We start from the raw sequence: 15,811 nt of genomic DNA, 5'->3' as shown, positions 1-15,811 counted from the left end.
GAACAGTTTACAATGTTAAGTGACTATCCCTCACAAACCCATACATACACTCTACAATGATGCCCCTTTTAAGATCTGACAAGGCAGTGAAATATGTTTCAGATAGATAACTAATGGGAACACCCATCTGCAATATAATAGTCCCCATCCCAGGTCTCTGCAGGACTCTCCTCCTTACAGCCAATCTTCAAATCGGAGGTATTTGCAAGTATAAAACGAACTGTTTAAAATACCTTTCACCTATTATGTGCCCAACTAATTGATGGAGGCCATCCCAGCCATTCAGTCTATTCTATCAAAAGAGCATGGTACTGCACTAGGGAGTGCTTACTTACAATTAAATCTAAAATTTCGGATGTTTAATTGTTCTGTGCCACTAATTTTAATTCTCTAATTGTGTCACCAGATGTATTGTAAGTGTTTGCCTTGTGAGAGGACAGGGGCTTGCTGTAGCAATCCCTAGGTGCTTGTCAAGGGGGTAGTGTGGTCGAACAACCGTAGGCTTATCAGAGAGGAGTGCAAGACATCTGCAAATACAGACAGTAGTCAATTAAAGATACACACGACTCAATAAGGAGATCCACACCAATTTATAAAAATAACAATTATCTTTATATATGTTAAGGCACCAGAATCAATTTGTTCAGGTGAGTACGTAAAGATGAATACTTATGAGTTCAAAAACTCAACAGTGCTATTTTTAGAAGCTGAAATGTTATTCTATGGAGCGAAAAGAATGTGCGGCAATCGGGTACAGTACAGCGACTTACAGGGCCAGTCTCCAGGAGTTAAAGTGACTGGTGGGCAAGGTCTAAAGCAGCAGAAGCAGAAAACCACCAGCGGCACGAGGGTGGCCTGGTGCAGAGGTGCAGAACATTGTCGGGTGCCCAGTGCCACTCTATGGAGATCAGTCTTTGCGAAAAGAGGCTGCAGGCTTTGACTGGCTGAACAAATAGGGGGGGGCTTGGGTCTCAACGCTCTGGTGTGAAGAGGCACTTTTGTTCTTCTGCACGGCCCAGGGACGACTGGTGCAGAGATGTCCTTAGGCGTCTGATTTTTCTTACCGGAGCAGCCACGATAAAGGAGGCCTGTGTGCAGAGACTGAAGGCGTCATTGAAGGGCTCACTGTGAGTGAAACTATGGTGGACTTGGTGGTCTCTAGAGGACTCAGGAGGCCATGATGACAATGTGGCCCACTTCTGCTCGGGCTTGGAGTGACGGGTGCAGTGGTGTCCTGACGTGTTGGGTTTCTGCAGTCACAAAGTCCTCTCGGGGATCTTTGGGCACCTGCAGGATGCAGGGAAGCAGGTCTGCTACTTCTCAGGTCTTCTAGGCTTTAGGGACTCAGCAGCTACAAAACAAGTAGGTTTTTGGCGCAGTTGTCGAAGTCAGCAGTCAGGCAGGCAGGGTTGGTGCCAAGTAAGTTGCTGGGTTTTTGTAGGTGCGATTCTTCACGCCTGTCTTCTTTCAGGTCAGCAGGATCTGATTTTCTGGTGCAATGGAGCTCCCCTAAATATTGAATTTAGGCATGTTAGGGGAGTGTAGGGTAGTTGCCAATGAGCTACTGACCCCTGGGGTCACTACACCTCTTACATGACCACTTACTATGGGAATGGGCATAACCATGCCCCAGTGTTCCTAGGTTTGCCATCACGGAGATGGCTACTTCTGAAAATCTTGTCCACTTCAGATTAGGCCACTTTAGGGGTGATACGAGTCTGGGGGTGGCACGCCTACCTGACAAGCTAATTCCCCCACCTGTCCGGATGCCAAAGGGATCTGGACAAAGTGGGTCGGCTTCCTCTCCCATGAGGGGAACAAGATTCACATTTCAAAGGCAGCAACTTCTTTGAAGCTGGCGTCCTTGGAAGGCTAATCAGCAGGACATCATGTGCGAGGGGCTGTGACACCATATTCCTGAGCAGGCTTTTGTTCTTGACCTCCTGAGAGCAAAAGGCCTCACCCTAGGTGGTCAGAACTTTCTCGAGTTGCAGGCTGGCAGAGACCAGTCAGCGAACTCACCAGAGGCTGGTAGGTTTTCAGGGTGCATGCATTAATAAATCTAACACTTGAATCACTTTGGGTTTATCAATACAGGATGTTTGATGTCAAACATCTCTATCTTCAGTGAAGCTATCATGTAGCTGGGGAACTCGTTGTCACCAGTGCCCAGTACATGTCTTAAAATGGCTTCCCTGGTCACTTGCGCTGGCAGTAATGGTACTGATCAGCACAGGGGTATATCTGCTCATGCAGGTATGCCCTTACATTTAATATTAAGCAGCGTGCTTTAAGGCTGTTTGGTCTGCTGTAGAGGTGACTCACAAATATTACACGCAGTGTTAGGAGACTTGGCACACAAGGATGTGTGACATGTCCTGTTTTCACTTTTGTCTGCACCAAAACACGCTGCCTGCAGTGTTTGGTTAGGTGTCCCTTCGGGTGGCACAGTGTCAGAAACTGGCTCTATATATACTACACCAAAATGAGGTATATTGTGTATAGAGTCCAAGTGTCCCCAGAGTTAGGCAGAGGTTAAAGTTAGATGGAACCTTACTCTCTAATTGTGGTAGCTAGGTCGAGCAGTAAGGCAGTATCAGAGGACAGTGTTAAGCATTTGATGTACACACTCAGTCAGCAAATGAATTCACACACTCAAGAACTTAACTCTAGGCCAATTGTTTTTGTATAAAAATATACTGTTGTTTATTTTTAGAACCAAGCAAGCCTGGCACAGGTAAGCATTAAATACTTTTCAGTAATAAGACACTGGATTTAGAACAGTTTAAAAATGCAATAGAAATTGTACTTTGTTTGATTTACAGGGGAGCAGTAGTATCCAACACTTAGCAAATTCAGTAAATTGAAATTAATAGGCTTTTTCAGTAAATTACAGATAAGCTACTTTTTATGTTACTTTTCCAACTCAGTGCTGGATACCTAGATTCAGTACTGGGACATTTCCTGCAAACAGGTAAGTAAACACGTTTTGGTTATTTGTGCGATTTTTAAAGAATATTTATAGATTTCAAAACTCCACACTTAAACTTTTTGGAGAAAAAGTGTCAATGTTATCCTATAGAAGAAAAACAAGTTAACGGTTCACAGGTAAGTAAACGACTGTGAGAGTTAAGGTTCTGGGGTTAGACTCAGGGGTCTCCCAGGGTCAGTGATGCACTACTGTCGCACCCTCAGCGGCACTAGGGCAGCCGGGTGCAGAGTGTTGAGGCCCAATGTTATCCAATGGGGGGTAGGGGGCCTCCGGTTGGTGACTGCTGGCAAGCAGGCCACTGGGTTGTGGTAGCAAAGCTCCTAGGGTTAAGGTCAGGGCAAATGGGGAAACAAAATAGCACAGAAGGTGCACCCTAAGCGGCACTGGGGTGGCCGGGTGCAGAGTGCTGTTTCGACGTCAGGCGCCCTGTTGTTTTCTATGGAGAACTGCCGGTTTGCAAAAGCACTGCAGGCAGGGAGACGAAGGACTTCTAGGTGCGACCACCACTTGGAGAGGTAGGTTGGGAAGTTAAGGGTTGGTTAGGCACCATCGCTTTGGGCACACAAGGCTGTAGGGCATTGGGTGCAGGGGTACCTTTTGGGGTCGGATCTTCTTACCAGCTCCTGGTTGCGATTAGGGGGGGCCTTCTGGATTTAGGCTGCAGGCGTTGGCTTGAGGCAGGTCCGGGGTCGCCGTATCTCTGGTCAGAATCGTCGGGGTGACCTCCTCGTGGTGTTTTTCCACTCGAGCTCGGGTCGGGTTCGGCAGGTGCACAGTGGGCTGGATTCGTGGTCTCTGGTTGGCACCAGAAGCTGCAGTTTGAACAAGTCCGGTGTTCATGGGAGATTCAGCCTTTGAAGTTAAGGCAGGCAGGTCCTTTGGGGTTTTTGAGGTTGCTGGCTGCAGGACACACCGGGATTTTGCAGGAGCAGGTTCGAGGGGGGACAGGCCTGTAGGGCTGGGGCCAAATCAGTGGGCATTGTCCTCTTGTTAGCTCTGCACAGCTCTTCGTTCCTTCTTCTTATCTTCCTTTCTTGTCGTTTCTGGATCTGAGGAAGCAAGGTTCAGGGTACCCCCTAAATACTAAATTTAGGGGCGTTAAAGGTAGGTAAAGGGCAGGGACCAATGGGTGCCTTCCCTGGGGTAGGTACACCCCCTATTCCGCCCCTCCCCGGCGGGAGAGGGGCAGGAACCTGTCCCTGGTTGGCTGGGTCTCCCCATCCTCAAGATGGCGGGGACTCGAGGTTGTGCTTCACCTCGCCTCCCCCACCTGAGGGGTGGAGTTGGCAGAGGTGGGCACACCTTTCTTACTCACTTGTTTTTCCCGCCGGTTCTTTCGCCCAAAGTTTGGGGTAGAACCAGTGGGGACCAGTTGCTGAAAGCAGCAAATGGTCTGGAGAGGCTCACAAAGGCGGCATGCCTTTGAAGCTTCTCCATCGTGAACCCTGCCCATCCTGGGGGAGGAGGCTCAGCACCTCGTCCAAGGATGTGCATTGTTTCATGCCCCCGAGAGCAGCAGCTCTCGGCCCAGGGGTCCAGAAACATGTCTGGTGGTGGCAGCCTAGGCAGCCACTCAGTCAGGTCACTAGAAGGTGGTAGAGTTTCAGGGGGCATCTCTAAGATGCCCTCTGTTGTGCATTTTACATTAAATCCCACACTGGCACCAGTGTGGGTTTAATGTGCTGAGAAGTTTGATACCAAACTTCCCAGTCTTCAGTGTAGCCATTATGGTGTTGTGGAGTTCACAATGACAAACTCCCAGCACCATATACTCTTAATGGCAGCACTGCACTTACAGTGGCCAGGAATGGACCTGGGCACTGTAGGGGTACAAGGCTCATGCACCTGTACTCACCACTGGCATAAGGCACCCAGCTAGAGGGGTGACTGATGTATGCCAGATCAGTGGTTTGTGGGCATGGCACACAGGGATGTGTGCCCTGTCGAGTCTTAACTTTGTTCTGAACCAAGACACGCAGTCTGCAAAGGCAGTGTGTGAGTGTCAGAGTACAGAGCCTCTCAGGGTGGCACAATAAGTGCTGCAGCCCTTAGAGGCCTTCTCTGGTCATAGTGCCCTTGGGTACCTGTGGTACCATTTACCAGGGGCTGACATGTGGCCAGAGATGCCAACTGGGTTTAGGCTTCAATGCAGTTTTAGGGAAGGAACATAGGCCCTGGGTACCTGATTAGCAGGAGCCCAGAGCACACTCAGTCAAAGAACATCAGCAATTCAGCAAAAAGTGGGGGCATACCATGCAAGAAAGAGGGTACTTTCTGACACAGTTCATGCTGTAGCCCTTCAAGGGACCCTCTTTAGTACCTCAGGCCGTAGGTACCACAGGTACGATTTAATAGGGACTTAGAGGGGGCTAAAGGTATTGCCAATTGGGGGAAACAATTGTACATTTTCTTGGGGAAACAACACTGGCACTGGGTTAGCAGGAACCCAGTGCACTTCAGCCAAAGTTGCATCAAATACCAGGCAAAAAGTGTGTGGGGAACAAAATCTAGGAGTCATATGTTTTCAACAGCTGGTGCGTTGACTTGAAAAACACGAGTGGATGTAGAGATGTTTCTATAGTAAAATATTATGTTTTGTTAATATGAATTTTAGGGCTGTTGTATTTTACTTTGGAATGTATTTGGGCATTCTGAGGAATTATAAACATGATCTTGAGCGGATTTTAATAAAGGTTGGAGTTGATATTCCCTTTAGGTAAGACATCACTCACTTTTTAGATATTGCACCTTAACATTTTAAAAGCTGCTGTTGTTGCCAAGGATATTGCGTGTGTGTGTTTAGGTTGAAGCTTGCCAGACGGTGCAGCTGGTAACGACATCTTGGGGACATTCAGAAAGCTTCACTGGAATGCATTGCTCCCATTGCTTACCATTGGCTTTGTGTTTTGTATCTTACATTTGCTTGCTTTCTATTTGCTGGTGTTATTTGTTTTGGGCTGTCCAGCTTGGGTTTGTCCCTTCCTTAGCCCATACCCTCTTTACAGTTTCCTTCCACTAGTGCTCGATTTCTGTAAACAGGCCTTTACATGTTGTTCTTATCTTGTCATCTTTGCTGTGCATTCAAAGACAGAGGTCAAATGTTGGGTGCCGGCTTCCAAGGGAGCTTGATGTTTACTTTTTTTTTCTCTGACTTCAAAGTGACAGGACTTATGTGACAATCATACTTCCTGCTGGGCGTGTGCTGGACAGAAGGCTGTAGGATGTTATTTTTTTCTAGCAAACAACAAAAAGTAAATGTCTGTAAATGAACTGTGCAGATATTTCAGAATATATCCAAACAAGTTACTTACCTTTGGTAACGATGTATCTGTAAGAGACATTAGTAGTTAAAGATTCCTTACCTTAGAATTACCAAGGCGTCAGACTGGATCTGGAGAGATTTTTTCATAGCACTACCTCTGTGTGTCAATAGTGGCACGCTGTTGACTCCGCGTTCGGCGTCGTGGTAGCCGGGATGACGTCAAGGTGTCTATTTAGATGCTGCTCCTGGGCACTGACTTCAGTTGTGACACCACTTTCCACGCCGGATGCGCAGAGCCATTGAAGACACTGACCACTGGTGCACATACCGTAGCCACGGTAGGGGGAGAAAGCATACCAAGGTCTGGGGAAGTATACAGACCACTGGTATCGTACAACTGCTCTCGCCAGTCCGGCTCCTCAAGTTTGTCTGCCAGAGGGTCAACAGGCCCCTCACAGTCCTCCTCACCCACCTCTGGCTGCCACTCAGGGCGGTAGGAAACGCCAGGGATGAACAGCGGTACAAAAGTACCCTCCGCGCCAGTACCAACGTCGGTCCGGAGCTGTGTCCAAGTTGGGGTTGAGGCTGGGGTCGATGCCAGTTGGGGACACAACCAGAGTTGGGGGCAGAACCCGAGTTGGGGGCGTAGCCACTGGAATAGTCGACGGGGAAGGTACCGTGAGATCGACCAGCACCAATCCGGATCCAGGCATGGATCCTTGGGGGCCCTCCGGCGCCGGAGCTGCCGGTATTGAAGGCCTAGAGCCTCCAACCGAGTCCGCGGGGCCCGAAGGCACGCCAGCGGAGGCGGGCTGCCCACAAATACTATGGAGCACTTTGTAAAATGCACGAAGCTGGGCACAGGGTGCTCTGGCTCTGGGAAAGGGAGGGAAGCGCAGTGCCGTCCCAGCAGGCTCCGAAGATGGAGCCGGAGAGCGATGACGCTCCGGGTCCCTCGTCGCGTCGGCTGACGGGTGGGGAGAAGGCGAAGAGTGACGCCACCTATCAACTCGCAGGGGTACTGCTACAAAAAAATGTCTCCGGGTCCAGTCTGACGTCTGGGGGTAATTCTAAGGTAAGGAATCTATAACTACGGTCTCTTTCAGATAAATATTTTAATACGATAGGTGAAAATAAGTACACTAGGTAATAAGTCCACACATTGTTTGTGCACTGTATACTTTTAGCAGTAAAACTATATGTCTGTGCAAATATAATGGTCATTTCAAGTGTGTTGTTTGTAATGGCAGTGTGCCACACTCAATACTCCACTCTGCACCTCTCTACATTATGCCACTCCACTCTATGCCACTCCACGCCACTCTGCAGCACTCCACTCCACACCTCTACGCTCTACATTACTCAATCCCACTCTACACCACTGCACTCTACTCTGCAACTCTCCACTCTACGCCACTCTACACTGCACTCTGTTCCACTGCACGTTACTCTGTACCACTCCACTCTATGCACTGTACGCTAAGCCAATACACTCTATACACTGCATACTATACCAATTCACTTTATGCCACTTTAATATTCTCTGCACCATAGTATTTTATACCACTGCACTCTCCTCTACTTTGTCACTGCACCCTACTCTGAAAAAATCTACTCTGTTCAAATCTACTCTGCACCACTACATTTTAAGCCACTCTACACCATTGTATTCTACGTCACTGCACTCTACGCTACTCTGTTCTACTCTGCACCACTGTACTCTTCCACTGCTCTCTATGCCACTCTACTCTGTACTACTCTACACCACTATACTCTTAAACTCTACTCTGTAACACTGCACTCTCTGCCACTGAAGTCTACACCACTACTCTCAACGCCTCTACTCTACACCACTCTATGCCATTGCACTTTTCCCCACTCTACTGCACTCTTCGCCACTGCACTCGGCACTCCACTCACCACTGCACTCTACGGCGCTCCACTCTATGCACTGCATTCTTTGCTTAGCACTCTGTACCACTCCATGCACGGCACTCTACCCTGCACCACACCACTCTACCCTGCACCACACCACTCTACACCATTCTACTCTATACCATTACACCACTCTAAACTACGGCACTCTCTGCCAATGCACTCTATATCACTTTACTCTAAACCAATGTACTCTACACCAATGCACTCTATCCCAACTACTCTGCACTACTGCGCTCCATGCCACTATAGTGTACAAAACTGAAAGTTACTGCACTCTATACCACTCTACACCATTGCACTCTACGTCACTGTATCTGTGCTACTCTATTGTACTGGGCACCACTGTACTCTATGCCACTAATCTCTAAGCTACTGTACTCTGCACCATTGCCCTCTGACACTCTAATCTCAACACTGCACTCATTGCCACTCTACTCTGTGCCACTGCACTCTACGTCAATGCATTCTATGACAATGCACTCTACTCCACTGCACTCTACGCCTCTACACTGCACCACTCTGACAGTGCACTGTCCCCCACTCTACACCACTGCACACTACAGAACTCCACTCTGTGCCACTGTACTCTGCAAAGCTGCACTGTATGTCACTGCACTCTATGCCAATGCACTCTACCCTGTACCACTCCACGCCTGTGCACTCTACACCTCTACTCTATGCCATGACATTCTACCCTGCACCACTCCACGCTGCCCTGCACAACTCTCCACTCTACTCTGAAACAAGCTACTCTATGCCACTGCACTCTTTGCCAGTACACTCTATGCCACTCTTCTCCGCTCTACGCAACTGCACTTTAGGCTGCTCCACTCTACTCTACCATTCTACCCTACACACTGCTCTATGCCACTCTAATCAACGGCGTTCTTTTCCAGAGCTCTCTACACCACTTTACCCAAAACGAATGCATCTACCCCAACTACTCTACAACACTCTACTCCACTGCACTCTATGCTGCTTCATGCTATGACATTCCACACCATTGCACTCCATGTTACTCTGTTCTACTCTGCACCATTGTTTTATACACCACTCTACACCAAGGTACTCTGCACCACACTACTGCACTCTACTATGCAAGACTGTACTTTCTGCCACTGCACTCTCTGCCAATGCAATCTATACCACTACACTCTATGCCACTCTGCATCCCTCACTGATCTACTCTGCACCACTGCATTCTACGCTACTTGACTCTACACCTCTGAACTCTGCCCTGTACCACTCACCTCTGTGCCACTCCACTCCCGTGTGTGCTGCGGCACTCCTCTCTACACCACTCTACTTTATGCCACTGCACCAGTGCGTTCTACACCACTTTACTCAAAAATAATGCTCTATGCCACTTCAATCTATGCCAATGTACTCTGTACTTTACACCACTCAGTCACACTACGACACTCCACTCTGACGCTCTACTCCATTAAACTCTACTCCACTCTGACACTGTACTCCACTAAGTGCTACTCCGGGACACTCTACTCTACATTACTGCACTCTACAACGCTCCACGCAACTCCCTCTATGCCACTCCATGCCACTTTACTCCATGACACACTACTCGACTCTACTCTTCTCGACTCCCCTCTATGCCACTCCACGATGCTCTATAACATACTACTCAACTCTATTGCAATCCATTCTACCTCAGTATTTAAACTCAAAGCCACTCCACGTCACTCCACTTTGACACTATGCCACTCTGACACACTGCTCACCTTGACTACACGAACTGTAACACTCTATTACACTCTACACCCTCCACTCTGTGACACTACTCCCTCCACAACATTACGACACTTAACTCTACCCCCCTTAATGCCACTCTGAGTTACTCTGTGCCACTTCATAACACTCCACTCTACGACACTCCACTTTTTGATACTCTACTCCACGTCGCTCTGCTTTATGCCACTAACATTTATCCATGCTGAATAGCAGCTACGCTGGTGCATAAGATGGCTAAAACATATTGGCAAAGCTAATAGCTCTAGCATAGGTGAGACCTATTGGCTTTTCCAATACTTGTTTTAATTGTTATCCCATGTATGTTCATGAGGAATTTGAATGAGGAAACATTTGTTTGGGTTTCTGTCAATTGCCCAAGTTTTTGTTTTTTTCTTAAGAAAAATGTATTCTTGGGATTGAGATTAGGGAAAGGTACTCTTCGTCTCTACTTTGGATTATCTTTTGCATCGATTATCATATTGGTAACTATTTATTGTATGTTAATAGTACCATACAGCTTTCACCTGCCATTGCTAAGCATAGGCGTTTGTAAACGATCTCTATAAAAGAAGATCCCTCTACCATGTATAAGCAAGTACCATAAAGTGCCATTTTCGAGAATACGAATATTCCTCTGCACAGTCGGCATCCGCATATGCCAGTCTTTCTTAGTATCGAAGGTGGTGCTTTCATGACTAGTTGGTCGCGTTAGAGAATGATTGTAGGTTTGCTTCTCACTGTGATTAGAGACATTGCCGCTGGAAGCAAAAGCACAATGTGTCTAACAGTGATTGAGAATATAGTTGTACTCTGCCTCCCTATTATGACATTTCGATACTGGGAGAAAATGCACAGTGCAACAGCCATGGTGGGCTTTGTAAAAGCAGGCCCTGAAACAAATATTCAACTTGTTCCCCTTGTGAAACACCTTTCTGATCACTGCCCACTTCTTGCCATGTTCACGACCAATATCAGGCTTTGTTTGAGGATCTAGCTTGGTGACTATGCCCTTTACACAGATATGGCCAAAGGAGCTGCGTTTGTACGTGCTGTTACTTCTAATATCCTTGAGAATGAGGCTAAAAACAGTAATCTGGAGGAGCGCCCATCTAGTATTTCCAAGTGACCGGTGTTTGGCAATCTCTTTCGTCATGCCCGAAGAATTCTATGAATACTGGATTTAAAATTGGGGCTCTTGTATCTTATGAGAAAGAAGGGCAACAGAGCAGATCTTTTGGTGAATTCAAGCTTTATTGTTCTTAGTGGCACAGTTAATCCCGCAGAATGGAACTATCCCAACTGGCTGCGTCTGATGCAGATGTTCGCTTGTTCGGTCAACCTCGTCTGATCTCCATTGTTTGCTTCTTACAGGAACTCCATGAAGGCAGACGGTGTTTCAAGCAGCAACATCAGGCATAGGATTGGAAGCAAAGCAGCATCGGATGTGCGCCTTTTGCTGGAAGAGAAAAGACAGGGTGTCAGCCAGCGAATCTCCAACAGCAGCAGCAGCAGCAGCAGCAGCACGACGAGAACAGGTAAGGTGGCATCATTTGAGTACTTGCCATTTTGGAGTCTTTTTTTATCCAGGTTACTTTCCTTCATTCACTTGCCATTTCTTAGATTTTAAATCAATATTCTGAATAAAGAGCTCTACAAAACCAGCAAAGTCTCAAACATGGATCTTTATGCACCACAATTCAATGGATAAGGTTCGTATTTTGAATCTCTATTTGCTCATCTTGGTGCTGCCACTTGGTAGAAGCTAGAGCTTGCTAACTGGGATGCCTTGTCTGATTAGGTGCAAGGCTGTATTTGCATGTTTGGTTCCCTAGACCGATGTCCTACAAGCCGTACCTATGTACATCTTTGATAGGGTCCATGGTTTTCATGTGTCATATTTTTGACGCAGTAGTGTTGGGCGTGAGGTACTCACAGGATTAGTGAAATTGTCATTGCAGCTAGGTTCTGCGTAATTTATGTATTGGGGAGTTGATGCACATGTGTTGCTGCCCAATCTGACCTATACAACTCTTTGCTCAGCTGCACCTGTGTTGAAGTCGAGATAAATATCTTCCTCGATATCAGATGTACATCAAATAAAACGTGTTTTTACTAGTTTTTTTCAGTCATGCAATCTTGTACACACTCTTAAAACATTCTCCATCTTCAGGCCAGAAAGGTCTAAAGTTTGATAGATTTGTCATCAATTTCGTGCAGGGACACTCTTCGGAGTAGCTGTTCGCATTATGAATATGAATTACATAACAATTGAATACCTTGAAAACCACCACTGAACTTGAACAAGTAACAGGAGTATCTCAGTAAACACCTAAGCCCCACATACCTGCTGTTGTAGGTCTGGCCTTGTAGAGAGAAGCTGGTCTTCCATTGTATGTGTTAGACACAATGTGAGTAAACTGAGCAATGAACAGTGACCTTTGATGTGAAAATGCAGTGCTTGCTGTCCTGTTTATTCTGGTCTCTCTATGCCAGTATGACCATTAAGAGTCCCTGTGTTTACAAAGTATAGTGATGTGTTTCAGTCTAAAGGCCTTTGCTGTGAGTAGCAAGCCGAGCGCTCCAGCATGGCATTTCATGCTTGAGAAAGAGCTCTTCCACATAACATTAAAGTGAAGCCTCCTTTTATTCTCTGAGGTAGTGGGTGAGGAAGAAATGGTATAGCTTAAGCAGAACAGAGGGAAGTCTGCATAGCATAGCCTGCAGCAGGAGAGCTTCATGCTTTGAGGCAGCATATGCTAGGAGTTTGCATGTTCTTTTGGGTGGCAAACTGGGCTACTGTATGGAGAATTTATTTCAGGGTTTTTATGACTTTGGATATTTGGCACCAGATTGGCCTATATATTTTTAAGGAAATCAAACAAAAGGTACTGGCTAAGGGTTGGTGCCTGTCTGGCTCTATACATCCTGCACTCTGCAACTGACTAGTACATGGTGCTGTGCCATTTTGGGGTGGTATGTATCCCCATTTATCATTTTTGCGCACTGGTATAGAATCAGATAGAGAATTGCTTATGTGTATTCCAAGTAAGCATTTCATGACAATGCGTTCTTTGAGTTGGAGCCTTCCCATCTGTTCTTGCCTAGTAGTTCTCATTTTGCAAACTTGGTGTGCCGCACAGTCAGTAACATCATAGCCTCTTTGGTGTATATAAACCGCTTGGGTCTGTCTCGTTGTGCGCCGTGTATATCCTTGCAAAAATCTTCAGTCCTCTGATTCCTTAGCAAGCCCTCACTCAAGCATCAATCCCATATGAAGGCAATCTATGCCCACCAGTATAATTGCTCAAATACCAGTCATGGCATGTAGGAAACTCAGCATGTACATATTCATGAAGCAACTAGCTACTTTGCTTCCGCACATCACAGGTGGTGCTGAAAGTCCAACCTTCTGGCTGTCTCTTCATCCAGCCTGCTTTCTTTCTGCCAAATGATCAGCATTAAAAAGGAAAACCAACATAGGAGCAGAACAGATGAGATCTGTGCATGAGCATGCAACAGTCTCATGTAGTATAATGTGTGTACGAGATCCAGATACATTATCATTATAGGTGGTACATTCCCTGCTATAGATTCATTTCTACAATTTATTGTACATTCAACGTGTAGACTTAATTCAGCATGTTGATTGATATTTGCTTTAACAGTTTAAAAAAAAAAAATGTTCTTTAAATATAGCAGAATTTGGATGGGCATGATTATCGCCATTAAAAAATGTGACACTTCAAGAAATACAGAAAAACATATATAGTCACGTTAAGTATTATATAGTATTCCCTTCCCCCCTGGGGAGCCTTAAAGCACACCACACACACCTACCACCAACCCGTACATACTGTGTCATAGGAGCACCTCGCCCGCCGGCCTCACATCCCCCCTCCCCCCCTTCCACACTTCACGCACTTCCTCCCTTCCTCCCATAACATACCCAGTTTCGGGGGCCCCCCCCCTACCCCAGGGCCCTTTCCAAACAGCCTCACAGGCGTAGATGATCCCAGTTGGCGGTTTACATTCTGTTGTTCTAGTTACACGACATGCTAGGGAATGTGAGACAAGAGGAGACGCTAGATAGACCGAGATAGGAAGATAAATTCACCCCTGATCGAGACGGCAGATATAGACACGACCAGGGCATTAGACAGGGAGACCAGATGACACCAGCACAGGGGAGGACAGATCTCTCGAACCATCGGGGACGACCCGATGGCTAATGGACTACAGCTTCCACACACTATGTCTTTCCCAATGACCCAGAATGTTACAATACAGCGATTCAGACTCATATCTGTGAATGTTTCATATGATGTAATATATGCAAAACCCTAATAAAAACATGTCAAAAAAAAAAAAAGTATTATATAGTATAATACTATATTACATATAGGGTTCTATAGAAGGCATTAAAAAAATCCTGACTTGCGTGCGAATTACTTTGATGTAGAATTCATTCAGTCATTTTTAAAAGCCTGCAATCAATAGCTGTAGTCCCATATAATTGCACTGTAATAGTGCCCAGGTTTAGTGTAGGTGTCCGTTGTTATAACTGGAACCGTAAAGTCAATGTAGCACCCAATTGTAACCTCAGTCTCCATTCTGTGGGACATTAATACAATGAGATTATCTTCCTGGACCAAATTGTCGATTTAAAGTCAGAAACGTCTTGGGGGTAAGGGAATTTGAGTTTATTTTACATCCACATATATTATTGAAAACATAATTTGGGAAAAATAAAATGACATACCAGTTAGTGCTTCTTTTAGTGCTGTAAGGAAAGAAGTGGAAAGATTGTTGGTAGGGGGGCAGTCACATAATCCCGTCACCGTGTGCAGATTACCCTCGCGATCTCACATGAACTGTAGTGGGTAAATGTCTTTAAGTTGCTTGAAAGGTTGATATGGAGAGAACATGAATGTCCTGAAAAATTAAGGTTATGCTTATTGCGTTCATGAATTCTAATGAAGTTCTGCCAATCCTCGCCTGCTGTCGTTAGACAATTCTGCAGAGCGCAGACACCACCCTTCAGAGTCGTCCCATCAGCTGCACATGCGGGTAGGTTTCTGGGAATCGTAGTCTATGCATGCAGCTGTTGGTCTATGTTGTATTCTGTATGGATCCTGAGGTTCTGCTCAATGTAGTCGCCATATCCATGCGCTTAGAAGTGGAGTTGGCTTGAAGTGTAACCCTCCACTTAAGTGAGGAATTATTTTTAAAGAAAACAATCTTGTGGCGTATGTTTTTTCTGCTGCCTGGCTCAACTACATGTGATGTGGAATGTGAGGGACAGACACTTGTCCAAGTTTTTGAGACTATTGTGCTTTTCGGCATTATGTATTTATTCATCTCCACAGGTTTGATTCCGGAAAAGTTTGTGATATTCAGATTTTAGGCAACTGTGAATCGTTCCTGTGATTGGCTACCAAAATAGTTTGTTTGGGAGTTGTATGCATTCTTAATAATTTATTGAAAAATGCTATTAATCTCAGACAATTCACTATACCACCGTACATAATTTCATAATCACCATTGCTTCAAAATGTAATAAACTGACCTGTTACTACTTTTGAAATGTATGTGCTTCAGAATACTGACATAGTGTTGTACCATTGAGGTGTTCATTATTTTGCATCTGATACGGGATTTGTGCTGGATGATGCTTTTCTTTAATTCTTGTGATGTTTTCCCAACATATGCTTTTCTCTTGTATGCAGGGACAGAGTATTATGTAAACAATATTCTTAGTGATACAATGGGCGAACTATTAGTTTTTTTTAAATGATTTCCCTAGGCTCAATTTTTGCAAACAGAGCAGGTCCCACTTTTATGGCGTCCAACCCCTTGTCAGAGGTCAGGCG

General features: G+C 45.9%; 1 protein-coding gene across 1 annotated transcript in view; it reads left to right on the top strand.

Annotated features, from left to right (window-relative positions):
• Positions 1 to 15,811, top strand: part of NCBP3 (nuclear cap binding subunit 3) — a 362,322-nt gene that overhangs the window by 258,381 nt on the left and 88,130 nt on the right. Inside the window, exon 11 of the mRNA XM_085649874.1 lies at positions 11,313 to 11,476. Within this exon, the coding sequence (XP_085506000.1) occupies positions 11,313 to 11,476 (164 nt within the window). The remainder of the gene's footprint in view (positions 1 to 11,312; positions 11,477 to 15,811) is intronic.

The sequence above is a fragment of the Triturus cristatus genome, chromosome 3_2, assembly GCF_964204655.1.
Source record: "Triturus cristatus chromosome 3_2, aTriCri1.1, whole genome shotgun sequence".
In the NCBI taxonomy this organism is placed as follows: Eukaryota; Metazoa; Chordata; class Amphibia; order Caudata; family Salamandridae; genus Triturus; species Triturus cristatus.
The sequence above is the reverse complement of the archived record's forward strand: the minus strand, read 5'-3'. Positions and strand labels throughout refer to the sequence as shown.